Below are 27,083 nucleotides of genomic sequence, written 5' to 3' on the forward strand. Positions count from 1 at the left end.
TTGGTTCCAAACCAACACAATAATCACAATAAAAAGTGAACCCTTTTTTGTCTTTGTCAGACTTTTGCTCTTTTTTCTGCATCTGTCCATGTTTATAACATAAAAAGTAAAACGTTTTTATTTGAAAACAATTTGTTTATACACCATTTGACAAATTTTGTGACGAATTTATCCCAATTGAGTCTGAATTAGTTGTAGTCTTAAGAAAACCTGTAACAGCGTGTATTTGAAAACCTTCCATTACGTGTTTATGGTTCCAGTCTTTTATGCCTTGTGGCTGTAGGTATCGTTCATGCTTTAATCAAGCGCCTAAGTTTTAGGTATGCACCTAAGCATTTTTCTAAAGAATGCGGCTGATATCGAACGTATTCGGACTTTGTACAGAATATAAAATGAGACTTTGTGAATATCCTAAAATGACTCATGGTGCCGCTGTGGGACAACGCAACAATAAGGCGACATCTCCACCCACTGATTCTGCGTCTGTGTATTTGCAAATGCTTATTTCAGACCGGAGTCTACTGGTTCCAAGACTAATTTTCTTCGTGATCGGACATTTTGATCAGTTGGTTCAATTTAACTCTAAATTGGAATAAATTATTTCTGTACGTCGGATTTTGCAAACCGAGATGGTGTTTTTGAAGATGCCAAACAAAGGATTTTCACCGCTATGGCCGATCTTCTGTTTCGCCTCACTTTCAACGCTGCGCTTTGCTCGTGGAGATCTGAGTTATTCTTTTCCCGAAGAGATGAATCGTGAATCTGTGATTGGAAACATAGCCAAGGATCTGGGCGTTGATCAGGGTAGGTTAGCGGCACGACAGGCCCGTCTTGATTTTGAGGGCTCTCGTAAGCGCTACTGTGACATCAAGATGAATACCGGAGATCTGATCACATTGGAGAGGATCGACAGAGAGAGTCTTTGTGGCAAGAAACCATCGTGTGTTCTTAAGGTGGACCTGGTATTAGAAAATCCTTTAGAGCTCCACCGTGTTAGTCTTCATATTCAGGATGTAAATGACAACTCGCCAAAATTTAAAAAGAGCTTGATCGAAATGGAAATAAGAGAATCAGCAGAAAAGGGTAATCGCTTTTCAATTGAGGAGGCCCACGACGCAGATATAGGTCAGAACGGTGTTCAGCGCTATATCTTACAGAAGAACGACAACTTTATTCTCTCTGTTGACAGTAACAGAGTAGAACTCGTGCTGGAACATAAACTTGATCGGGAAAAACAAAACGAGATGAATTTGCTTCTCACAGCTGTGGATGGTGGCTCTCCTCAGAGATCAGGTACTGTAGTGATACACGTTACTGTACTGGACGCTAACGATAACGCCCCAGTGTTCAGCCAGGCCGTTTATAAAGCCACGCTTCCTGAAAACTCTCCTTTAGATACAACAGTGATTATTGTAAGTGCGACCGACGCAGATGAAGGAGTGAATGGGGATGTGACGTATGACTTTGGACACGTGTCCGAAGATGATATAAATCTGTTTTCCATTGATCCTAAAAGCGGAGCAATTAAAGTAACAGGTGTTATCGATTTTGAAGAAACCGGCTCTTTTGAAATGCGTGTGGAAGCTAAAGATGGTTTAGGATTAACTTCTTACGCTAAAGTTATAATAGATGTTACTGATGTAAATGACAATGCTCCAGTGATATATCTGAAATCTCTTAATAATCCCATACCCGAGGACTTGTCACCTGGTACAGAGGTGGGCATCGTTAACGTGCAGGACAGAGACTCCGAGAAAAACAGACAGGTTCGCTGCTCCATCCAGCAAAATGTTCCGTTCAAGTTAGTTCCGTCTATTAAGAACTATTATTCTCTGGTGACCACAGGACAACTGGACCGTGAACTAGTGTCTGATTACAACATTACCATCAGTGCCACTGACGAGGGTTCTCCTCCTCTGTCCTCCTCTAAAACCGTTCACTTATCTGTAGCTGACGTCAACGACAACCCACCTGCGTTTGAGGAACAGTCCTACAGCGCATATGTGAGTGAAAACAACAAACCTGGCTCCACCTTATGTTCCGTTGCTGCTCGAGACCCGGACTGGAGACAGAACGGTACCGTGATCTACTCTCTGTTACCTGCTGAGGTGAACGGTGCCCCGGTGTCGTCCTATGTGTCAGTGAACGGAGACACGGGGGTGATCCACGCTGTGAGGTCGTTTGATTACGAACAGTTCAGGAGTTTTAAAGTGCACGTGATGGCCAGAGACAACGGTTCTCCTCCTCTCAGCAGCAACGTGACCGTCAGTGTGTTCGTGTCGGATGTGAACGACAACTCTCCTCAGATACTGTACCCCGCCCCGGAGGGCAACTCGTTCATGACCGAGCTGGTCCCCAAAGCTGCACACGGAGGCTCTCTGGTGTCCAAAGTCATAGCGGTGGACGCGGACTCCGGACAGAACGCCTGGCTGTCCTATCACATAGTCAAATCCACTGATCCGGGACTTTTCACCATCGGTGTCCACAGCGGAGAGATCAGGACGCAGAGGGACGTTTTAGAGTCTGACAGCATGAAGCAGAACCTCATTGTGTCGGTGAAAGATAACGGACAGCCCTCTCTGTCTGCCACCTGTTCCATGTATTTACTGATCTCTGATAACTTGGCTGAGGTGCCAGAACTGAAGGATATTTCTTACGATGAGAAGAATTCCAAGCTGACGTCGTATCTGATCATTGCTCTGGTGTCCGTGTCCACGTTTTTCCTGACCTTCATCATCATCATCCTGGGTGTGAGGTTCTGTCGTAGGAGGAAGCCCAGACTGTTGTTTGACGGAGCAGTAGCCATCCCCAGCGCTTATCTCCCTCCTAATTACGCAGATGTTGACGGCACAGGAACTTTACGCAGCACTTACAACTATGACGCCTACCTGACAACAGGCTCTAGAACCAGTGACTTTAAGTTCGTGTCATCCTATAATGACAACACGCTGCCTGCTGACCAGACTCTGAGGAAGAGTCCGTCAGACTTTGCTGATGCTTTTGGAGATTCGGATGGTTCTCCTGAGGTAGGATTTTCACATAACATTTTTCTTATTGTCCTACATTTCTCCATGTATTTACAGGCAGTCCAAACAGGCGTTTCCTCTTTTGATTTTAATTTACCATGATGTTGACACATTTACCTACCTTACTACGAGAGTATTCCCCGTTATATAATTAATTCAAAAGGTCGAACTTAAGTGATATGTTTGGAATTTGATCTTTTCTATTGGTGTTGTGTTCTTAATGGATGCATTTCCCTTGTAATTGATTCACTATCACATATATTTGTTGCTTCTATTTTTATGACGGAAAATAGAACTAAAAATATATATATATTTAATTTTTTTAATTTTCATGCACTTACGCGCCATTCACTACTCAAACTACTAACATTACATTTGCAGTTTTTAATTTCATATTTGTATTTCAAATGGAAAATTTTAAGAAATAGACCCCTAAAGGAGTTTTTAAATACTTCGTATATTGTTTCCTGGCTTTTTTGTTGGTGAACCATGAAGAAAGCGAGTTTTTGACATTTCAGTGCCTGTCCTTGGTGCTGAAGTTTATTGTGCTTCATAAACTTCGTCGGGGGATCTCCATGTCTTTTTGTATACATTTTTCAACATTGGAACTATAATAATTTTTGTCTTTTCATGTTATAGTTTGTTAGTGTTGTCTTTTTAAATACTTTTGAGTTATTTTGTATATGACAACCCTAATGACTCCACTGTTGTGTTTTTAGAATAATCTATAAAGTTGACAATAGTCTTTATTTACAGTTTTTTATTTGTCCAAGTTACTATGTACTGTACGCAATTGAATTGCATGAAATTGATATTGATAATTTTGAGGGCGGACTAAATACTTTTTTTTACTCCTAAAAAAAATAACATTCCAGTGTTAAACGTTTGTTGAGCAACTAAAAAAATTGTATAGACACAGTTAGGGAGGTGTTTTTGTCCACGCTGGAAGCTTGTATGACAAATACAACAACAACAACAACAACAACAACAACAACAACAACAACAACCCAAGCCAAACAAAGCACAGTGGGTGGTGTTTGAGTTAGTAAAATAATGATAGAAAAATACAGCATTTAATGCTAATGGATAAAGGATCTTGTCACAAACAAACTACATGTATAAAATGTCAACGGTTCTATTAGTATTTCTTATTCTGTAGCATTTAAACCTGGTAAGTTTACACATTGCCGAGACTTTGCATGGGATTTTCCACAGTAGAAATGAGGACAACTTTAGAGAGGCTATAAAATAACAACAGAGCAATATATATATATATATATATATTCAATACCGTTTGAGAGGTGCTGTCTGCCTTATGCACTCACGGTGTCACTATTGACCAGCTATGGATGCACATGCTGGGTCCTCTTTTGCACACCACCCATGATTGGGATGGGCCATCTCCATGTTCTCGCCAGCTTTCAACAAAGACAAACGTTTGGAATAAATGCGTTCTGCTTGAAAGACGTGTTTCTGATCGCTGCAGAAACCACACGGTAAACATTTTCTTATATTAGTCATGATTTTTACACGTCTTCTTCTTCTGAGTCACCTTTTGGTGCCAATCTTTGCTGTGGTGGTGCACGCACACGGAGACCTAAGCTATTATGTGCGAGAGGAGCTAAAGCGCGGATCTGTGATAGGAAACCTCGCCAAGGAGCTCGGACTGGATGTGGAAATGTTGTCTGCTAGACAAGCTCGTGTCGACATGGAAAAAAGTGACAAACAGTATTGTGGAATTAACCTGCGAACTGGGGATTTAATCGTTGCGGAACGAATTGACAGAGAGGAGCATTGTGGAGAAAAGCCGTCATGCGTTCTTAAATTCGACTTGCTGTTAGAAAACCCGCTGGAGTTACATCGGCTGTCCCTGCAGGTTGAAGACGTGAACGACAATGCACCTATGTTCCAAAAGGATGTGATTAAATTAGAAATTAGAGAATCTGCTGACAAAGGAGCTAAATACCGCATTAATGCAGCGCAAGACGCAGACATAGGGAAGAATTCCGTTAACAGCTACATTTTGCAACAAAACCCCCACTTTGTGTTCAATATTCAAACGACCAGTGCTGGTAGTAAGTATGGAGAGCTGGTTTTAGAGAAGGAGTTAGACCGAGAGGCGCAGCAGGAGATGAAGTTATTGCTCACTGCTGTGGATGGTGGTTCACCGCAGAGATCCGGGACCGTAACCATTCATGTCATTGTACTCGATGCTAATGACAACGCTCCGGTGTTTTCTGAGACCGTGTATACAGCTCGTTTACCAGAGAACTCGCCTGTAAAAACGACAGTTATCACTGTCAGTGCAACAGACGCTGACGAGGGCTTCAACGGCGAGGTTACATATGAATTTAGTAGAATCTCTGATAAATCACAGAAAATGTTTTCACTGAATGAGAAAACTGGGGAAGTTACTGTGACAGGAGACATCGATTATGAAGAGGGTTCAAAATATGAAGTGTTTGTTGAGGCTAAAGATGGTTATGGCCTCTCAACAGAGGCAAAGGTTATTATTGATATCACCGATGTGAATGACAACGCACCTGTTGTACAGTTAAAATCCATGAAAATCCCCATACCAGAGAATGTGTCACCTGGTACAGAGGTGGGCATCATTAACGTGCAGGACAGAGACTCTCAGGCAAATGGACAGGTTCGCTGCTCCATCCAGCAAAATGTCCCATTCAAATTAGTTCCATCCATTAAAAACTATTATTCTCTGGTGACCACAGGACAACTGGACCGTGAACTAGTGTCTGATTACAACATTACCATCAGTGCCACTGACGAGGGTTCTCCTCCTCTGTCCTCCTCTAAAACCGTTCACTTATCTGTAGCCGACGTCAACGACAACCCACCTGTGTTTGAGGAACAGTCGTACAGCGCATATGTGAGTGAAAACAACAAACCTGGCTCCACCTTATGTTCCGTTGCTGCTCGAGACCCGGACTGGAGACAGAACGGTACCGTGATCTACTCTCTGTTACCTGCTGAGGTGAACGGTGCCCCGGTGTCGTCCTATGTGTCAGTGAACGGAGACACGGGGGTGATCCACGCTGTGAGGTCGTTTGATTACGAACAGTTCAGGAGTTTTAAAGTGCACGTGATGGCCAGAGACAACGGTTCTCCTCCTCTCAGCAGCAACGTGACCGTCAGTGTGTTCGTGTCGGATGTGAACGACAACTCTCCTCAGATACTGTACCCCGCCCCGGAGGGCAACTCGTTCATGACCGAGCTGGTCCCCAAAGCTGCACACGGAGGCTCTCTGGTGTCCAAAGTCATAGCGGTGGACGCGGACTCCGGACAGAACGCCTGGCTGTCCTATCACATAGTCAAATCCACTGATCCGGGACTTTTCACCATCGGTGTCCACAGCGGAGAGATCAGGACGCAGAGGGACGTTTTAGAGTCTGACAGCATGAAGCAGAACCTCATTGTGTCGGTGAAAGATAACGGACAGCCCTCTCTGTCTGCCACCTGTTCCATGTATTTACTGATCTCTGATAACTTGGCTGAGGTGCCAGAACTGAAGGATATTTCTTACGATGAGAAGAATTCCAAGCTGACGTCGTATCTGATCATTGCTCTGGTGTCGGTGTCCACGTTTTTCCTGACCTTCATCATCATCATCCTGGGTGTGAGGTTCTGTCGTAGGAGGAAGCCCAGACTGTTGTTTGACGGAGCAGTAGCCATCCCCAGCGCTTATCTCCCTCCTAATTTCGCAGATGTTGACGGCACAGGAACTTTACGCAGCACTTACAACTATGACGCCTACCTGACAACAGGCTCTAGAACCAGTGACTTTAAGTTCGTGTCATTCTATAATGACAACACGCTGCCTGCTGACCAGACTCTGAGGAAGAGTCCTTCAGACTTTGCTGACGTGTTTGGCCAATCCGATGATTCTCCAGAGGTAAGGCCCGATAGTGTTGTCGGCCTGTGAAATAGTATGCTTTTACTTTTTTTAGGTAGTGATTAATTTTACCGTTGGGTGTGACAGTTGTGTGTCTTATTGACCAAATTTAATACTAAAGTCAAAAACATAAGTCGAAAACATTACCAGTTTGTGGATATTTTATCTGTAATATGTCTTAACTGTTTTAACCACGTATTTTTTTGCTTAATTTTCCAAGTTGTGGTTTTAAATTAGTATTTACTGAAATCCCTGCCTGTCTTCCTGCAATGAAATTAGATTTTAGTCATATCTGAAGTAGATTTTGTTTGAGTATGTTTAATCTTAAATTGGTAAAATGTGTTTCTTCCAGAACAATGTTTATGGAGACATGTTATTGCACACAGCACGTTGTCAAATGTGACATATTGTCACTTTTGATTCTTCTGTGATTTTCTGAAATCGTTTTTTTCTTCTTGAAATCTGTGTCAAACATGCACGCACAGATTTTTCTCCATTAATAATTCCATCACTTTTTGAAAAACATGTCAACCTCCTTTACGATGTAATACAGCCCTACATTTGAACACAAACTGCAGATTCATCATTATGTTTGTTTTTAATGGTGATCACTATCTGGTAAAATTCTCTTTCTAAGTATTAGAACGTAAGAAGAGGTTAAGTTGTGTCTATGCCTCCTTTTAAGACGCTGTCCGTGGTTCTGAATTGTGCTATGTGTCTTTTGACAGAAAGCGTTTCCTGCAGCTCATAAGCAATGTGTCTTACTTAAAATGTGGCATTGTACTGTTAATTTATGACAGCAAGCATAAAATAGTTTGTAATCTCTCAATGTAACTCGCGATGTCGCTGTTCACTTGCACATTCTGTTCAGTTTCCACACCCACTTCAGACGGAGCACTTCCAGTATAGAAATTACAACATCCATTGTTGTGAGACCCGCTTTCGTTGGCGTTACGCAGAGATTTGTTCTACTACGGGAAACTGTTATGTTTTTAGATCTTCTTTAAGCAGAAAAAATGGGCATTGCTCTAATATTTTTACGATGCACCGTTGGATTTATTTTTTTGGCCCACATCGCCACTGCAGACCTCAGCTACTCCATTGCCGAGGAAATGAGACCTGGATCCATTGTTGGAAATATTGCCAAGGATCTTGGAATGGAAGTAGGAAAACTGATCTTCCGTAAAGCCCGTATTGATACCGAAGACAACTACCCGCATTGCTGTGATGTCGATCAGAAAACTGGGAATTTTGTCGTTAGGGAAAGAATTGACCGAGAGGAGCTGTGCGGGGAGAAGGTTTCGTGTGTGCTTAAATTTGAATTAGTACTCGAGAACCCGTTGGAGCTGCACCGCATTTCTCTGCTTATCCAGGATATCAATGACAATTCCCCTGTTTTCCAGACGGAAACATTTAAACTCGAAATTACAGAATCGGCCGACAAAGGTGCTCGTTATCGCGTTAACGAAGCACATGATGTTGATATTGGAAAGAACAGTATTCAGCAATACAGTCTCCAAAGTAACCAGCATTTTGTTCTGTCTGTTCGAGAGGATGCAGATGGTTCTAAGAGCGTCGAGCTGGTGCTAGAAAAAGAGCTGGACCGGGAAAAAGAAGACAATTTAGATTTCCTACTTATTGCAGTGGATGGTGGGAATCCACCGAGGTCAGGATCGGCCGTCATTCATGTGACTGTGCTGGATGCTAATGATAACGCGCCCGTGTTCGACCAGACAATTTACAGAGCCAGTTTACCTGAAAACTCTGCTATTGATACTGTCGTAGTCACCGTAAGGGCCACTGATGCAGACGAAGGTGTCAATGGGGAGGTGTCATATGAATTCAGTCGTATTTTAGAAAGAGCTAAAAAGGTGTTTTCATTGAACCCTAAAAGTGGAGAAATAAAACTAATAGGACCACTAGATTTCGAGAGTTTTTCAAAATATGAAATGCGCATTGTTGCTAAAGATAGTTATGGGCTCTCATCTGACTGCAAAGTCATGATCGAAGTTACTGATAATAATGATAATGCTCCTGTGATTTACTTAAAATCTCTTATGAACCCTTTACCAGAGAATGTGTCACCTGGTACAGAGGTGGGCATCATAAACGTGCAGGACAGAGACTCGGAGACAAATGGACAGGTTCACTGTTCTATTGAGAAAAACACTCTCTTTAAGTTAGTTCCGTCTATTAAAAACTATTATTCTCTGGTGACCACAGGACAACTGGACCGTGAACTAGTGTCTGATTACAACATTACCATCAGTGCCACTGACGAGGGTTCTCCTCCTCTGTCCTCCTCTAAAACCGTTCACTTATCTGTAGCTGACGTCAACGACAACCCACCTGTGTTTGAGGAACAGTCGTACAGCGCATATGTGAGTGAAAACAACAAACCTGGCTCCACCTTATGTTCCGTTGCTGCTCGAGACCCGGACTGGAGACAGAACGGTACCGTGATCTACTCTCTGTTACCTGCTGAGGTGAACGGTGCCCCGGTGTCGTCCTATGTGTCAGTGAACGGAGACACGGGGGTGATCCACGCTGTGAGGTCGTTTGATTACGAACAGTTCAGGAGTTTTAAAGTGCACGTGATGGCCAGAGACAACGGTTCTCCTCCTCTCAGCAGCAACGTGACCGTCAGTGTGTTCGTGTCGGATGTGAACGACAACTCTCCTCAGATACTGTACCCCGCCCCGGAGGGCAACTCGTTCATGACCGAGCTGGTCCCCAAAGCTGCACACGGAGGCTCTCTGGTGTCCAAAGTCATAGCGGTGGACGCGGACTCCGGACAGAACGCCTGGCTGTCCTATCACATAGTCAAATCCACTGATCCGGGACTTTTCACCATCGGTGTCCACAGCGGAGAGATCAGGACGCAGAGGGACGTTTTAGAGTCTGACAGCATGAAGCAGAACCTCATTGTGTCGGTGAAAGATAACGGACAGCCCTCTCTGTCTGCCACCTGTTCCATGTATTTACTGATCTCTGATAACTTGGCTGAGGTGCCAGAACTGAAGGATATTTCTTACGATGAGAAGAATTCCAAGCTGACGTCGTATCTGATCATTGCTCTGGTGTCCGTGTCCACGTTTTTCCTGACCTTCATCATCATCATCCTGGGTGTGAGGTTCTGTCGTAGGAGGAAGCCCAGACTGTTGTTTGACGGAGCAGTAGCCATCCCCAGCGCTTATCTCCCTCCTAATTACGCAGATGTTGACGGCACGGGAACTTTACGCAGCACTTACAACTATGACGCCTACCTGACAACAGGCTCTAGAACCAGTGACTTTAAGTTCGTGTCATCCTATAATGACAACACGCTGCCTGCTGACCAGACTCTGAGGAAGAGTCCTTCAGACTTTGCTGATGCTTTTGGAGATTCTGATGGTTCTCCTGAGGTAGGAACAGATGTTTTTGTCCATTATTTAGTGAAGTTGCATTTGTTCCTCTTCTCTTCTCAACAAATACGTTCTGTCTCAGTCACTGTGGTTCGCGATTTTAAGACTTTTTCAACTGTAGTCGGACTTTGCTGAAGCCTTTGAAGATCCCGATGGTTCCGCTGAGATACGCGCTTGCTTTGTCACGTATCCGAAATAAGTAACAAAAATTTTAAATGTACAAACGACCAACCGACTGCCCCAACTTCTTTCGATCAGGTTCAGTTTTTTAAGGTCTGCTTCGTGCCTTTGTCCTTGGTGCTAATTCCTAAATTGCTACTTTGTTGTAGTACATGTTTACCTTTACTTTTTAGTCCATCGGACTTCGCTGATGCCTTTGGTGTTTCTGTTGGTTCTCCTGAGGGAGGGTTGTCCAACACTTGCTTTCTTTCTTGATGTGACGGTCCTCCTCGTTCACTCACCTGAGTGACCGTCGGAGATGATTGGTGGATGTGATAGGGGCGTGGTGAGAGCCTGATTAAGTGCAGGTGGGTCTAAGCACTGGTCCCTCTCAACGTCGTCGCTGCCGCCGCTTTACTGTGTCTTTGCGGCTTTGCGGTTTAATAATCTCGACTCCTGCTGCTTTTACACTCGGGCCGCTCTGTTTGATTTTATCGTGGTTTTAACAGTGCGATTGAAATTTTGGTTATTTTAGTAATTTTCTTATTTTTCCCAAAGGATATTTTTCTGCTTTTGTCCTCTTTTTATCCTTTTTGCTCTCCTCTCATGCGAGGTGTGGTTTGAATTCTTTTGATTTATCTTTCTATTGATAATTACCTGTTTTAGTGTACCATTTTAGTCGCCGACTTTTATCACTGGCGAATAATTGAAATTGTGCAATAAAATCTATTATTTTAAAACACAATTTTTTATCTTCTGACCCCTGGTGGTCTTCTAGTTCCGACGGGCCTACACCGCCCAGTCACACTCTAAAGTTTTTAAGCCTTTGCAATTTATCTTTACATATTTTAATTTTTGATTTATTATTGATGTTGAATTCTTGACTTGGCAAAAAGGTTCCATCAATGAAATGTTGTTGCACTCAAACGTCTGACCTTATGTGAACTCACAAGTAGGTTTAATCAAACTTTGACTTTACAGCTGTTTTATGTAAATATAACTTTTTTTAGTTGTTAATCATGTCAACCCCCCAAAAAAGGAACAACGTAACCATTAAATATTTAACTAAATGTCCACAAATGTTTTTAGAAGAATGTAACTGTACTTTTCTAGTGTTCATGTCCCGCTATAGTCCCCCCTTTTACAACGTTTTCTCGTCATGTTTAGCTGTCCATGGTGCTAGACAGTTTTATTGTATTTCCAAGTTCATAACCTGTTACGCTCCTAATTTTTCGTAATATCTAAAATTTACACCGTTTTTTTTTTGGAAAATAAAATTATATGGTTCGTCCTTCAGTATACTGTATGCGGCGATTCAACTAATTCAAAAATAATTATACTTGCTAGTGTTATATATCAACGAGCACTGCAGGTGTCACTGTGCACAAAGAAACCCACATACTCTTTCACTCCCCACCCATTTAGCTCAGTTCGTTTTTAAACCAGCCTCCAGTATTGTGCAGTATTTCACTATACAACACTGGTAATGTGACCGTCGTCTTGCCCACTTACATGCGTTTTAACTTGTCGTCTGCGTCGTCTACTTTCTACTCATTATTCTTACCGCCATCATGACATCTAACCGAATATCTCTATGGTATGGATCTGTTTTTATTTTTCTTGTCCTGCACTCGGTTCGTGGAGACGTGAGCTATTCTATACCAGAGGAGATGAAACGAGGATCCGTAATCGGAAATATCGCAAAGGATCTGGGACTAGAATTGGGCAGATTTTCCGCTCGCAAGGCTCGTATTGATGCTGAAGACAACAACGTTCAGTACTGCGGAGTCAATCTGAACACCGGAGACTTGGTTGTACAGGACAGGATCGACAGAGAAGCTCTTTGTGCAAAAAAGGCCTCGTGTGTCTTGCAGCAGGAACTGGTACTGGAAAACCCGCTAGAGCTGCATCGCATTAATATCCGTGTTCAAGATATCAATGATAATTCACCACAATTTAAGGAGGAGTCACTAAAAATTGAAATTCATGAATCGGCAGACAAGGGTGCACGATTTCTTCTCGGTGAAGCACATGATGCAGACATCGGAGAGAATGCTGTTCAAAGCTACTCACTGCAGCACAATGATAATTTTAAACTCAATACTAATTCAAGAAGTGGTGGGAAAAGGTTCTGCGAATTAATCTTAGACAAAGAGTTGGACAGAGAGGACAAAGAAGAACTAATGTTTGTACTTACCGCATTGGATGGTGGCTCCCCTCAGAGATCAGGCACCGTAGTTATACACGTCACTGTACTGGATGCTAATGATAATGTACCAGTGTTTAGTCAAAGCGTTTATAAAGCAATTCTGCCTGAAAACTCTCCTTTGGAAACGTTAGTGATCACAGTGAGTGCAACTGATGCAGACGATGGAGTTAACAGTGAAATTACATATGAATTTGACCATGTTTCGGATGAAAACGCAAATGTATTTTCTCTACACTCCAAATCCGGGGAGGTTCGAGTAGCTGGAGCCATTGATTATGAAAAAACAAGCGCATATGAAATGCAGATAAGCGCAAAGGATGGTTTGGGGTTGGTTTCATATGCAAATTTAATATTTGAAATTACTGACATTAATGATAACGCACCATTTATACAGCTAAAATCTCTGAATAATCCAATACCTGAAGATGTGTCACCTGGTACAGAGGTGGGCATCATTAACGTACAGGACAGAGACTCTGAGAACAACAGACAGGTTCGCTGCTCCATCCAGCAAAATGTCCCATTCAAGTTAGTTCCTTCCATTAAAAACTATTACTCTCTGGTGACCACAGGACAACTGGACCGCGAACTAGTGTCTGAATACAACATTACCATCAGTGCCACTGACGAGGGTTCTCCTCCTCTGTCCTCCTCTAAAACCGTTCACTTATCTGTAGCTGACGTCAACGACAACCCACCTGTGTTTGAGCAACAGTCCTACAGCGCATATGTGAGTGAAAACAACAAACCTGGCTCCACCTTATGTTCCGTTGCTGCTCGAGACCCGGACTGGAGACAGAACGGTACCGTGATCTACTCTCTGTTACCTGCTGAGGTGAACGGTGCCCCGGTGTCGTCCTATGTGTCAGTGAACGGAGACACGGGGGTGATCCACGCTGTGAGGTCGTTTGATTACGAACAGTTCAGGAGTTTTAAAGTGCACGTGATGGCCAGAGACAACGGTTCTCCTCCTCTCAGCAGCAACGTGACCGTCAGTGTGTTCGTGTCGGATGTGAACGACAACTCTCCTCAGATACTGTACCCCGCCCCGGAGGGCAACTCGTTCATGACCGAGCTGGTCCCCAAAGCTGCACACGGAGGCTCTCTGGTGTCCAAAGTCATAGCGGTGGACGCGGACTCCGGACAGAACGCCTGGCTGTCCTATCACATAGTCAAATCCACTGATCCGGGACTTTTCACCATCGGTGTCCACAGCGGAGAGATCAGGACGCAGAGGGACGTTTTAGAGTCTGACAGCATGAAGCAGAACCTCATTGTGTCGGTGAAAGATAACGGACAGCCCTCTCTGTCTGCCACCTGTTCCATGTATTTACTGATCTCTGATAACTTGGCTGAGGTGCCAGAACTGAAGGACATTTCTTACGATGAGAAGAATTCCAAGCTGACGTCGTATCTGATCATTGCTCTGGTGTCCGTGTCCACGTTTTTCCTGACCTTCATCATCATCATCCTGGGTGTGAGGTTCTGTCGTAGGAGGAAGCCCAGACTGTTGTTTGACGGAGCAGTAGCCATCCCCAGCGCTTATCTCCCTCCTAATTACGCAGATGTTGACGGCACGGGAACTTTACGCAGCACTTACAACTATGACGCCTACCTGACAACAGGCTCTAGAACCAGTGACTTTAAGTTCGTGTCATCCTATAATGACAACACGCTGCCTGCTGACCAGACTCTGAGGAAGAGTCCATCAGACTTTGCTGATGCCTTTGGAGATTCGGATGGTTCTCCTGAGGTAGGCACTTGTCATGTCACCACTGTAAGATCTGTCGAACCAGTGATTTACAGCCTTTCGTGTCGTTCTTCTTTTTATCAATTTTGTACATCGCTTAGTACGCCTTAAAAACAAGCAGCGCAGTGAACGTTAACTACTAGGCTTGTTCACTTCTGTGTGAATTGACAATATCAGCAATTGTAAACATGCTGACGGCTGGTTACTTGTAATAGTTTTTTTTTTTTTTATTTCAGTGTCTGCGTTTTTTGTGGCCTATCGTTTTGTAGATCATCAATTTGACGTCACAGTTTTCTGTCGCTCAACTTACAGGAACATAAATTTACCATATGATCAAATGCACACAATTGCTATATAAAAATTTGCCTTCTCTCATTACATCATATCACTATATTTTTATGATGATATGATGGGTTAAATTGTCCTTAATTTGTCTTCTTTCTGTAACAACTCAATCCAATAGGTGTTTTTGACTCTATCTAACTAAGAACAATAGATTTTTGCATGGAACTCTATGTACAAATAGTTGCTGTCTTTGTGTGTGTCTCTGTCCTTGGTAGAAAGCAGCTTGTTTCTTCATCAGAGACAATTCACACTTTTTGCACTGTCCTGACATTCATGGTGAATAACTAGATGTAGGATAATGATATAACTTTTAGGAGTCATGTGCTTTTAACAGCAAACAGTGAGGGTGAAATTAAACTACACAACTCTTGATTTGTCCTTTTTAAATACCCTGAAATGCCTGATATTTGATCACCAGGGGCTGGTTTACCTGTTAGCACGTGTCGTACATAAATGGACAGATTCAGACATGCTTGAGCTTTGCTGGTGGCTGTTCCTGCTTTGAATTGCTGCTTATGGTTACTTGATTCCACCTATGCATTTGTGTTTATTTTCCCCTCTCATTCCTTTCCACATCCTCTTTTTTTTTCTCTGTTTCATTTATTCCGAACAGCATTTTTTTGTTATGTGTGGGACCTTTTCGTGCTATCTTTTCAAGGTTTTAACAGTTTGGGTTTTTAATTAAGGGACACAATCTGTTTTCCTTCGTGTGCTTTTGTTCTTCCCTTTTTATTTATTTCTAAGTTTTTGTGCTATTGTCAAATGTAAATTTCCTTCATTATTAGACTGGTGAACAATACGATGGTTTACAGAGGTCATAGTGTTGTTTTGGTGGCCAAGCCATTATAACAATTGAACAAAATGTTTTTTATACCAGTACTGCTTTAACGTTTTATACATTTTATTATGATTGATCATTATGGAGAACAACGTCAATATTAGTATTAGCTTTTGTGTTCAGCTGGCGATGTTGTAATTTTGCTCACGGTGTCGCCATTTGCCAGTTTATGGAAAGGATTTCCACTCCACCCTCTTTTGTGTAGACTATTTTTCAGCTGCCATTGCTCTTTTTATTCAACCAGAGTCGATCGGGAAGGCTGTCGTTTATATTTTGGTTTTTACCTACATACAGTCTAATTAGCACTGGATCTGAACTCGCAGCACACTCGATTCCTGGAGGTTTTGCCAAGATGCGTCTTCAAACGCTCTACCTCGCTCTCTTCTCATTGTGTCATGTCGCGAATGGGGACGTGAACTATTCATTTCAGGAGGAAATTAAACGCGGATCACGGATTGGGAATATAGCGAAGGATCTGAACCTGGACTCTAGCAGACTGTCTTTGAGAAATGCCCGTATTGATGCCGCAGGGAATCGGAAACGATACTGTGACATAAACCTAAGTACTGGAGATTTAATTGTTGCCGAAAGGATTGATCGAGAGGAGCTCTGTGGAGAAAAGCTGTCCTGTGTAATAAAACGCGACCTAGTCCTGGAGAATCCTCTGGAGCTGTACCCTTTTAGTCTGCATGTTCAAGATATTAATGATAATTCTCCACAGTTTAATGATGAGGCAATAAATCTAGAAATTCAAGAGTCCGCAGTCAGGGGAGCTCGTTTTGTGATCGAAGAGGCGCACGATGCAGATGTAGGACAGAATTCAGTTCAGCAGTACAGCCTCAAAAAGAATGAGAATTTCGTGTTGGCCACTAATGGAAACACAATCGAGCTCGTTCTTGATAAAGAGCTTGATCGTGAAAAACAGCAGAACATTGATCTGATCCTTACGGCTCTAGATGGTGGCTCCCCTCGGAGATCAGGAACCGTAGTTATACACGTCACTGTGCTGGATGCTAATGATAATGTACCAGTGTTTAGTCAGAGCGTTTATAAAGCAAATCTGCCTGAAAACTCTCCTGTAGATACGGTGGTAGTGACAGTGAGTGCAACTGATGCAGACGAGGGAGTAAATGGAGACGTGACTTATGACTTTGGACATGTTTCAGAGGATGTGAAGAAAATATTCAGCATTGACCGTAAAAGTGGAAACATAAAATTAATTGGAGCAATTGACTTTGAATCCGTTGCAACATATGATTTGCGCGTTAAAGCAAAGGATGGTCTAGGATTGTCCTCATATGCAAAAGTGACAGTGGATGTCACTGACGTTAACGACAACGACCCTGTAATATCTGTTAAATCTCTGACAAGTTTAGTACCTGAGAATGTTTCACCTGGTACCGAGGTGGGCATCATTAACGTTCAGGACCCAGATTCTGATGGTAATCAACAGGTTCGCTGCTCCATCCAGCAAAATGTTCCATTCAAATTAGTTCCATCCATTAAAAACTATTATTCTCTGGTGACCACAGGACAACTGGACCGTGAACTAGTGTCTGATTACAACATTACCATCAGTGCCACTGACGAGGGGTCTCCTCCTCTGTCCTCCTCTAAAACCGTTCACTTATCTGTAGCTGACGTCAACGACAACCCACCTGTGTTTGAGGAACAGTCCTACAGCGCATATGTGAGTGAAAACAACAAACCTGGCTCCACCTTATGTTCCGTTGCTGCTCGAGACCCGGACTGGAGACAGAACGGTACCGTGATCTACTCTCTGTTACCTGCTGAGGTGAACGGTGCCCCGGTGTCGTCCTATGTGTCAGTGAACGGAGACACGGGGGTGATCCACGCTGTGAGGTCGTTTGATTACGAACAGTTCAGGAGTTTTAAAGTGCACGTGATGGCCAGAGACAACGGTTCTCCTCCTCTCAGCAGCAACGTGACCGTCAGTGTGTTCGTGTCGGATGTGAACGACAACTCTCCTCAGATACTGTACCCCGCCCCGGAGGGCAACTCGTTCATGACCGAGCTGGTCCCCAAAGCTGCACACGGAGGCTCTCTGGTGTCCAAAGTCATAGCGGTGGACGCGGACTCCGGACAGAACGCCTGGCTGTCCTATCACATAGTCAAATCCACTGATCCGGGACTTTTCACCATCGGTGTCCACAGCGGAGAGATCAGGACGCAGAGGGACGTTTTAGAGTCTGACAGCATGAAGCAGAACCTCATTGTGTCGGTGAAAGATAACGGACAGCCCTCTCTGTCTGCCACCTGTTCCATGTATTTACTGATCTCTGATAACTTGGCTGAGGTGCCAGAACTGAAGGATATTTCTTACGATGAGAAGAATTCCAAGCTGACGTCGTATCTGATCATTGCTCTGGTGTCCGTGTCCACGTTTTTCCTGACCTTCATCATCATCATCCTGGGTGTGAGGTTCTGTCGTAGGAGGAAGCCCAGACTGTTGTTTGACGGAGCAGTAGCCATCCCCAGCGCTTATCTCCCTCCTAATTACGCAGATGTTGACGGCACGGGAACTTTACGCAGCACTTACAACTATGACGCCTACCTGACAACAGGCTCTAGAACCAGTGACTTTAAGTTCGTGTCATCCTATAATGACAACACGCTGCCTGCTGACCAGACTCTGAGGAAGAGTCCTTCAGACTTTGCTGATGCTTTTGGAGATTGTGATGACTCTCCTGAGGTAGGAACAAATGTGTTTGCTTAGTAGTTTGTGATGTTGCATATGTTCCTGTTCTTTCATTTTTCACACACTGTCTCTCTCTTTTGTTCTGACCATAAGAGATTGACGCTGTCCTTGGTGCTATTTTGCGGTTTCTAATATTGCGTTTTCCGGAGCTGCAGGTTCTTGGTTTTCTCTCTCAGGTGTTTCTCGTTGTGGCTCTATGGTGCTAAACTGAAGCTGTCCTGCTGTTTCTTTTTGCTGATTTGTATGTTACACTTTATTTCTTAAATTAGAACACAATCATTTCCTACAAACCCTTGTTTAGATCTAAATGTTGTGCATAGGTGTCTGCTTCTAGGAGTGTGCAGCTTATGGTTTAATGATTTTTGCTCAGTGTGCATTATATGACGTTGACTCACGGTGTCGCTATGCACCAGCTGATATTTTTGTGTCAATATCCACCCACTATTGTCGAAGCATAATGTGACTAAGGTTCTCCAACTGATCGTCGAGAGAGGCAGATACTTGCTTTATGAACGTGGTGATTCTGGTTTATTTTTTTCGCTCCGGTCCTGTAAACTAAGCCGGAAACCTTATTGTTTTGATCGGAGTCGTGATGGCAGTCACCGGTATTTTCTGGAGAATCGGTGGTCTTGCTATATTGTTCCTATTTTTCCACGTCTCAAATGGAGATGTAAGCTATTCTTTTCCGGAGGAGTTGAAGCGCGGATCCGTGATCGGAAACATTGCAAAAGATTTGGGTCTTGAAGCCAATAGACTATCAACCCGGAAGGCTCGCATTGATACCGATGGAGGTGACAAACATTATTGTGACATAAACCTACGAACCGGGGATCTGACTGTTGCCGAGAGGATTGACAGAGAGGGCCTCTGCGGAGACAAAGCGTCCTGCGTGCTGAAACAAGAGCTCATGTTAGAGAACCCGTTAGAACTGCATCGAATTAGTCTGCATGTCCAGGATATAAACGATAATTCTCCTCAGTTTAACAAAGAATTAATCCATATAGATATTCGGGAATCTGCGGTTAAAGGTGCGCGTTTTCCTATAGAAGAAGCACATGATGCTGACATAGGCAAATATTCAATTCAAACGTACAAATTACAAAACAATGACAATTTTATTTTAGGCGTTGGAACCAACTCCGTGGAGCTTGTGCTGAACAAAGAGCTGGACCGGGAGGTTTTAACAGAATTAGATTTGATTCTCACGGCGCTTGACGGAGGTTCTCCACCGAGGTCAGGCACCGCTTTAATTCGCGTCTCTGTGCTAGATGCTAATGATAACGTCCCAGTGTTTAGCCAGGCAATTTACAAAGCCAGCGTACCCGAAAACTCTCCTCAAGGAACTGTTGTAGCAACAGTAACTGCTACCGATGCAGACGCGGGGGTCAATGGAGATGTCACATATGAATTTGGACACATGTCAGAGGAAGTGAAATCCATGTTTACTATTGATCATAAGACAGGCGAAATAAATTTAAAGAGTACAGTTGATTTTGAAACAGCGTCATCATTTGAACTGCGTGTTACAGCAAAAGATGGTTTGGGCTTAACCTCATATGCAAAAGTCATAATAGATGTTACTGATGTAAATGACAACCCACCTATTATTTATCTAAAATCACTGAGTAACCCCATACCTGAAGATGTGTCACCTGGTACAGAGGTGGGCATCATTAACGTACAGGACAGAGACTCTGAGAACAACAGACAGGTTCGCTGCTCCATCCAGCAAAATGTCCCATTCAAGTTAGTTCCTTCCATTAAAAACTATTATTCTCTGGTGACCACAGGACAACTGGACCGTGAACTAGTGTCTGATTACAACATTACCATCAGTGCCACTGACGAGGGTTCTCCTCCTCTGTCCTCCTCTAAAACCGTTCACTTATCTGTAGCTGACGTCAACGACAACCCACCTGCGTTTGAGGAACAGTCCTACAGCGCATATGTGAGTGAAAACAACAAACCTGGCTCCACCTTATGTTCCGTTGCTGCTCGAGACCCGGACTGGAGACAGAACGGTACCGTGATCTACTCTCTGTTACCTGCTGAGGTGAACGGTGCCCCGGTGTCGTCCTATGTGTCAGTGAACGGAGACACGGGGGTGATCCACGCTGTGAGGTCGTTTGATTACGAACAGTTCAGGAGTTTTAAAGTGCACGTGATGGCCAGAGACAACGGTTCTCCTCCTCTCAGCAGCAACGTGACCGTCAGTGTGTTCGTGTCGGATGTGAACGACAACTCTCCTCAGATACTGTACCCCGCCCCGGAGGGCAACTCGTTCATGACCGAGCTGGTCCCCAAAGCTGCACACGGAGGCTCTCTGGTGTCCAAAGTCATAGCGGTGGACGCGGACTCCGGACAGAACGCCTGGCTGTCCTATCACATAGTCAAATCCACTGATCCGGGACTTTTCACCATCGGTGTCCACAGCGGAGAGATCAGGACGCAGAGGGACGTTTTAGAGTCTGACAGCATGAAGCAGAACCTCATTGTGTCGGTGAAAGATAACGGACAGCCCTCTCTGTCTGCCACCTGTTCCATGTATTTACTGATCTCTGATAACTTGGCTGAGGTGCCAGAACTGAAGGACATTTCTTACGATGAGAAGAATTCCAAGCTGACGTCGTATCTGATCATTGCTCTGGTGTCCGTGTCCACGTTTTTCCTGACCTTCATCATCATCATCCTGGGTGTGAGGTTCTGTCGTAGGAGGAAGCCCAGACTGTTGTTTGACGGAGCAGTAGCCATCCCCAGCGCTTATCTCCCTCCTAATTACGCAGATGTTGACGGCACAGGAACTTTACGCAGCACTTACAACTATGACGCCTACCTGACAACAGGCTCTAGAACCAGTGACTTTAAGTTCGTGTCATCCTATAATGACAACACGCTGCCTGCTGACCAGACTCTGAGGAAGAGTCCTTCAGACTTTGCTGATGCTTTTGGAGATTCGGATGGTTCTCCTGAGGTAGGCACTTGTCATGTCACCACTGTAAGATCTGTCGAACCAGTGATTTACAGCCTTTCGTGTCGTTCTTCTTTTTATTAATTTCGTACATCGCTTAGTACGCCTTAAAAACAAGCAGCGCAGTTAACGTTAACTACTAGGCTTGTTCACTTCTGTGTGAATTGGCAATGTCAGCAATTGTACACAGGCTGACGGCTGGTTACTTGTAACACTTTTCTAATTTCAGTGTCTGCGTTTGTTGTGGGCTGTCGTTTTGTAGACGCTCAATTTGACGTCACGGTTTTCTGTCGCTCTCCTTACAGTTGTTGGTCTTGCATTTAGTTGATCTTCTTTGACTTGGACAGTATATTTACAGCATTGCTACAGCTGTTTTATGTCTTATTTAATTTATTCTCCCTTACTATGTTAATGAGATTTTATTGACTTCATTATAGTGGTTTGCCATAAAAATATGCCTGCACGTGATATTAACTTTGCAGACAAACTTACTAACTATAGACTTTGTTGCCCATTTTAGTCATTAATATTTTAGTTATATGTGCTAAAGCTAGCAAATTTTATTTCTGCACTTTTTTCAGTTTCATTGAAGGTCCCAATGTGGTTTTCTGTGGAGGGACTTGCGTCCAGCTACAATCGTTGTCTCTGTCCTTGGTGCTGAATTTTCTTTGACGATCTTTTTTATTTTAGTGTGACTTTTCTGTGTTATGCTGTTGCCTTTCATTGATAAATGCTGTCGTATCAAACTGATTATGTTCGTTGCTTACATCTTGCTGTGATGCTGTAGCATTAGTTTACTCCATTGACTCAGAAGTGTTAAGTTTATTGTGAATATCATGTTGTATGTCGATATTTAGTGTTCAAGTAAGATAAGCAAACCCAAGCCTCATCAATCATTTTGTTTTAATGGTTATGTGTTACTAGGTTTGTCCTGTTTTTTTTAAATGTCGACATTTTAAATATCCTTGCAGGTTCACTTTTTAAGGTTTAACATTTTATCTGACCACGACCATTTCTAAATAATTGTGAATGCAAGATTGTTAAATTTTATTTTGACTGGACAATGTGTCGTCCATTAAAACTAAAGTGCAAACATAGTAATCCCGATGCTCTTGCAGACTTGAACAAAAGTATTGCCTTATTATTATAAGAAAGTTTTGCGTTTGATGTAACTTTTCGAATTAAATAGGCGTTTCTCCTGCACCTTCATAGCAGCTGTTGATTACTGTTATCTGTTTAAGGTTTGCCATAAAGGAGAATTACTTTTCAGCGTAATACATCACCTCAATTCAATTCAATTCAATTCAATTTTATTTATATAGCGCCAAATCACAACAAAGTTATTTCAAGGCACTTTACAAAGTAAGGTTTAAAACCTCACACAACTAAACCCAACAAATCCCACATACAGCAAGCATTTAATTTGACAGCAACAGTGGAGAGGAAAAACTCCCTCTCTAACGAGGAAGAAACCTCCAGCAGAACCAGACTGGATGTGGGCGGCCATCTGCCTCGACCGGTTGGGGTGAGAGGATAGAGAGATAGAAAAGCACAGCAACAGCAACAAGCAACAACAAGCAACAACAGAGCACAGGCAGGATGGTAGGACCAGGGACTGGATGCAGGCAGGATGGTTGGATCCGCAGCTGCCCATCACAGACACCAAACTTTGAGTCCAATGATACCTGTGGGTGAGGACAGAGAGGGAGAAAGAGTGGGGGTGGGGGGGGGGGGGGGGGGGGGGGGGGGGGAGAGAGAAGCACAACTACTGGACAGAAAGAGACAAGGTTAGTTAAACATGGGACAATGATGGGAGGTTATGGGACAGAGGAGGTAGAAGGAAACAGAGGAGCTCAGTGTATAAATTAAGTCCCCCAGCAGTCTATGTCTATTGCAGCTTAACTAAGAGATGGTTCCTGTGACTAACAATAATTGCCAGTGACCTGAACCATCTCTAACTATAAGCTTTATCAAAAAGGAAGGTTTTAAGCCTAATCTTAAAGGTGGAGAGTGTGTCAGCTTCTCGAACCTGAAGAGGGAGCTGGTTCCAGAGGAGAGGAGCTTGGTAGCTAAAAGCTCTGCCCCCTGTTCTACATTTAAACACTCTAGGAACCGCAAGTAGCCCAGCGCTCTGAGAACGAAGTGTTCTGCTGGGAGCATAAGGAACTATAAGGTCTTTAAGATAAGAAGGAGCTTTATCATTGAGTACTTTGTATGTGAGTAGGAGAATTTTAAATTCTATCCTACATTTTACAGGCAGCCAGTGCAGAGAAGCTAATGTAGGAGAAATGTGATCTCTCTTTCTAAGTCCTGTCAGAACTCTGGCTGCAGCATTTTGAATGAGCTGTAGGTTTTTTAAGGAGCTGTTAGGACATCCTATGAGTAAGGAGTTACAGTAGTCCAGCCTAGAGGTAACAAATGCATGGATCAGTTTCTCTGCATCGCTCTGAGAGAGGATGCTTCTGATTTTAACTATATTTCTAAGGTGGAAGTAGGCGGTTCTGGAGATTTGTTTAATGTATGATGTAAAAGAGAGATCCTGGTCAAACATGACACCAAGGTTCCTCACAGTAGAATCTGAAGCTAATGTTATGCCATCCAGGGTGGCTATCTGACTCAATAGTGTCTCTCTCAGATTTTTAGGCCCAACAATAAGAATCTCGGTTTTATCTGAGTTTAGTTGAAGGAAGTTTTGGGACATCCAGGATTTGATGTCTTTTAAACAACCCTGAATTTTGACTAGTTGATCTGTTTCATTTGGTTCCAAGGACATGTATAGCTGAGTATCATCTGCGTAAAAATGAAAATTAATAGAATGCTTTCTAATAATCTCACCTAGAGGAGACATGTATAAGCTAAACAGAATTGGACCCAGCACAGAACCCTGTGGAACTCCATAGCTAATCCTTGTGCGTGTGGAGAATTTATCATTAACATGAACAAACTGGAATCTGTTCAACAAATAGGATTTAAACCATCCCAATGCTGTTCCATTAATCCCGATTCTATGTTCTAGTGTCTGTAATAGAATGTGATGATCAATTGTATCAAATGCAGCACTAAGATCTAACAGGACAAGGACAGAAACTAGACCATTGTCCGAAGCTAATAGAAGATCATTAGTGACTCTAACCAGAGCTGTTTCTGTGCTATGATGTTTTCTAAATCCTGACTGAAAATCTTCATACAGGTTATTCCCACTAAGGTGGTCAGATAATTGTTTAGCCACGATTTTTTCCAGAATCTTGGAAATAAAGGGTAAATTTGAAATGGGCCTATAGTTGGCTAGTTGTCCAGGGTCAAGGGTTGGTTTTTTCAATAGAGGTTTGACCACAGCCACCTTAAAAGCCTGTGGTACATAGCCTAGTTGTAAAGATTGGTTGATTTGATTTAATATGGATGAGCTGATTAAAGGTAGAACTTCTTTGAGTAATCTGGTTGGGATTGGATCTAAAAGACAAGTGGACGACTTGGAAGAGTTGATTATTGAGGTTAACTCCATATGAGTTATGGGGGAGAAGCTGTCTAGGTAAGACAGAGGATTTAATAAATTTAAAGTTAATGGATCTAGACAGTGCTTTCTGTCATTTGGAAGAAGTCGCTGCTGAATGTTTTTTCTAATGATAATAATTTTATTAGTAAAGTAGTTCATAAAGTCATTGCTGCTGAGATTTAAGGGGATAGTAGACTCAATACAGCTATGACTCTTTGTCAGCCTGGCTACAGTGCTGAAAAGAAACCTGGGGTTGTTTTTGTTTTCCTCAATTAGGGAGGAATAATATGTTTTTCTAGCAGCACAAAGTGCTTTTTTATATTTCATTAGACTGTCCTTCCATGCAATGCAGTTTACATTTATTTTGTTGGAACGCCACTGTCTTTCTAGTTGTCTAGTCCTTTGCTTTAGACTGCGGATGTCTGAGTTATACCACGGAGCTAACCTCCTCTGATTCACTGTCTTCTTCTTCAGAGGAGCCACTGTGTCTAACATTGTACGTAGAGAAGCTGCAGCATCATCTACAAGACAATCAACCTGTTCATAAGGATTAAGGTGACTGTTCTCTGTGTATCTGCAAGACATTGAGGCAAAAGATGATGGAATCATCTGCTTGAATCTGGCAACAGCATTGTCAGATAAACATCTGCTATAGTAACATTTCTTTCCAGCTGTTATAGGGTCAGTTGTGCTAAATTCAAAAGTTAATAAGAAATGGTCAGATAACAGAGGGTTTTGGGGAAGAACTATTAAATTATCAATTTCAACTCCATATGTCAGGACAAGATCTAGAGTGTGGTTAAAACGATGAGTGGGTTCATTTACCTGCTGTGTAAAACCAATAGTGTCTATTAAGGAGTTAAAAGCAGTGCTGAGACAGTTGCTGTCAACATCTACATGAATGTTAAAGTCTCCCACTACAATGACTTTATCTGTGCTAAGAACTAAGTCAGATAAGAATTCAGAGAATTCAGTTAAGAACTCTGAATATGGAGCAGGAGGACGGTAAACAATACAAAACACAACTGGTTTCTGAGTTTTAGAGTCTGGGTGAGAAAGGCTTAGAGTGAGGCTCTCAAATGAGTTATAACTATGTTTAGGTTTAGGAGTAATTAATAAATCTGATTTATAAACTGCTGCTACTCCTCCACCTCTACCTGTACTTCTTGGAACATGATAGTTGATGTGACTCATTGGAGTGGACTCATTTAAAGTAACATATTCATCCTGCTGCAGCCAGGTTTCAGTGAGACAGAACAGATCTATGTGATGGTCACTTATCAAGTCATTTATTAAAAAGGATTTAGATGAGAGAGATCTGATATTTAATAAACCACACTTCATTAGCTTACTATTACTTTGTTCCGTAAGAGGAACTGTTTTGATGTTTATTAAATTCTGGTAAGTCACTCCTCTTTGATTTGTTTGTGACTTGTATAGTTTAGGTGGTCGAGAAGCAGACACAGTCTCTCTGCGATAACTAAGACTAAGAGTGGGTCGCGGCTGTAGAGAACATGCAGAGAGGCGTGTAAGACTGCGACTCTGCGACTCAAGATGCACCTGATCTTGTCCTTAGTTGTGACTGACGTGCTACTTGTGTTTGAGTGCTCTCGGATGTTTGTAGTTGTCAATACTGGGGTAGAGCACAGATGGAATGATTTTTACTCCGTGCTCGCGTCAAAAGTTGTTTAACAAAACAAATTAGTGTCTACTGACTCAATTATGTTGTGTACCGTCAATATCAGTTAAGTGGTGGCCTCAGCGGTTTAGTGTTAGTGCTTAAAATATATCTTTACCACACACCTAAACCGAATCTGGAATGTTGACCGTGGTTTGCGATGAAACTAGTGTTTTCTTTGACCGACTGGAGCTTTTACACGTGTATAAAAAATGAATCATGTTGTACCAAAAAAAATCTCATGGTGTCAGTGTGTACCAGGAACCAGTGACTTTAAGTTTGTGTCATCCTATAATGACAACACGCTGCCTGCTGACCAGACTCTGAGGAAGAGTCCGTCAGACTTTGCTGATGCTTTTGGAGATTGTGATGGTTCTCCTGAGGTAGGCACTTGCTCTGTTACGTGTCCTAAATAAGTAAAACAGATTAAAAATGCACAAACCAGCAACTAACTCTGTTACTTTTAGTTTATCAGGTTCCGTTTTTTCAATGGTTTGCTTTGTGCCTCTGTCCTTGGTGCTAATCCTTCATTTTTACCTGCTTTGTTGAACAGTAATACATGTTCACGATTATTTCTATTG

The 27,083-nt window shown here is 42.8% G+C and overlaps 6 protein-coding genes across 7 annotated transcripts in view; all 6 read left to right on the plus strand.

The window, feature by feature from the left end:
* Positions 1-487: 487 nt before the first annotated feature.
* LOC114864341 (putative protocadherin beta-18) lies at positions 488-3,729 on the plus strand. The gene has a single exon (XM_029165179.3). It carries the CDS (start codon positions 630-632, stop codon positions 3,126-3,128), a length of 2,499 nt encoding a protein of 832 aa, XP_029021012.1. The 5' UTR covers positions 488-629; the 3' UTR covers positions 3,129-3,729.
* Positions 3,730-4,479: 750 nt separating this feature from the next.
* The window catches only part of LOC114864326 (protocadherin gamma-A11-like), a 265,898-nt gene continuing 243,294 nt past the window's right edge, over positions 4,480-27,083 (plus strand). Inside the window, exon 1 of one of the 2 annotated variants that reach the window (XM_041072700.2) lies at positions 4,480-6,939. In XM_041072700.2, the coding sequence (XP_040928634.1) occupies positions 4,546-6,939 (2,394 nt within the window). In that variant the 5' untranslated portion in view covers positions 4,480-4,545. The remainder of the gene's footprint in view (positions 6,940-27,083) is intronic. The other variant, XM_041072702.2, reaches the window with a different exon arrangement.
* LOC121202555 (protocadherin beta-15-like) lies at positions 7,956-10,493 on the plus strand. The gene has a single exon (XM_041072728.2). The coding sequence runs from the start codon at positions 7,956-7,958 to the stop codon at positions 10,476-10,478; it is 2,523 nt and encodes an 840-aa protein (XP_040928662.2). The 3' UTR covers positions 10,479-10,493.
* Positions 11,823-14,574, plus strand: LOC114864340 (protocadherin beta-15-like). The gene has a single exon (XM_029165178.3). It carries the CDS (start codon positions 12,074-12,076, stop codon positions 14,570-14,572), a length of 2,499 nt encoding a protein of 832 aa, XP_029021011.1. The 5' UTR covers positions 11,823-12,073; the 3' UTR covers positions 14,573-14,574.
* LOC114864371 (protocadherin gamma-A11-like) lies at positions 15,977-18,391 on the plus strand. Its single transcript, XM_029165205.3, has one exon. The coding sequence runs from the start codon at positions 15,997-15,999 to the stop codon at positions 18,379-18,381; it is 2,385 nt and encodes a 794-aa protein (XP_029021038.1). The 5' UTR covers positions 15,977-15,996; the 3' UTR covers positions 18,382-18,391.
* Positions 18,956-23,028, plus strand: LOC114864352 (protocadherin beta-16-like). The gene has a single exon (XM_029165188.3). It carries the CDS (start codon positions 18,956-18,958, stop codon positions 21,413-21,415), a length of 2,460 nt encoding a protein of 819 aa, XP_029021021.1. The 3' UTR covers positions 21,416-23,028.

The sequence above is a fragment of the Betta splendens genome, chromosome 10, assembly GCF_900634795.4.
Source record: "Betta splendens chromosome 10, fBetSpl5.4, whole genome shotgun sequence".
Classification (NCBI taxonomy): Eukaryota; Metazoa; Chordata; class Actinopteri; order Anabantiformes; family Osphronemidae; genus Betta; species Betta splendens.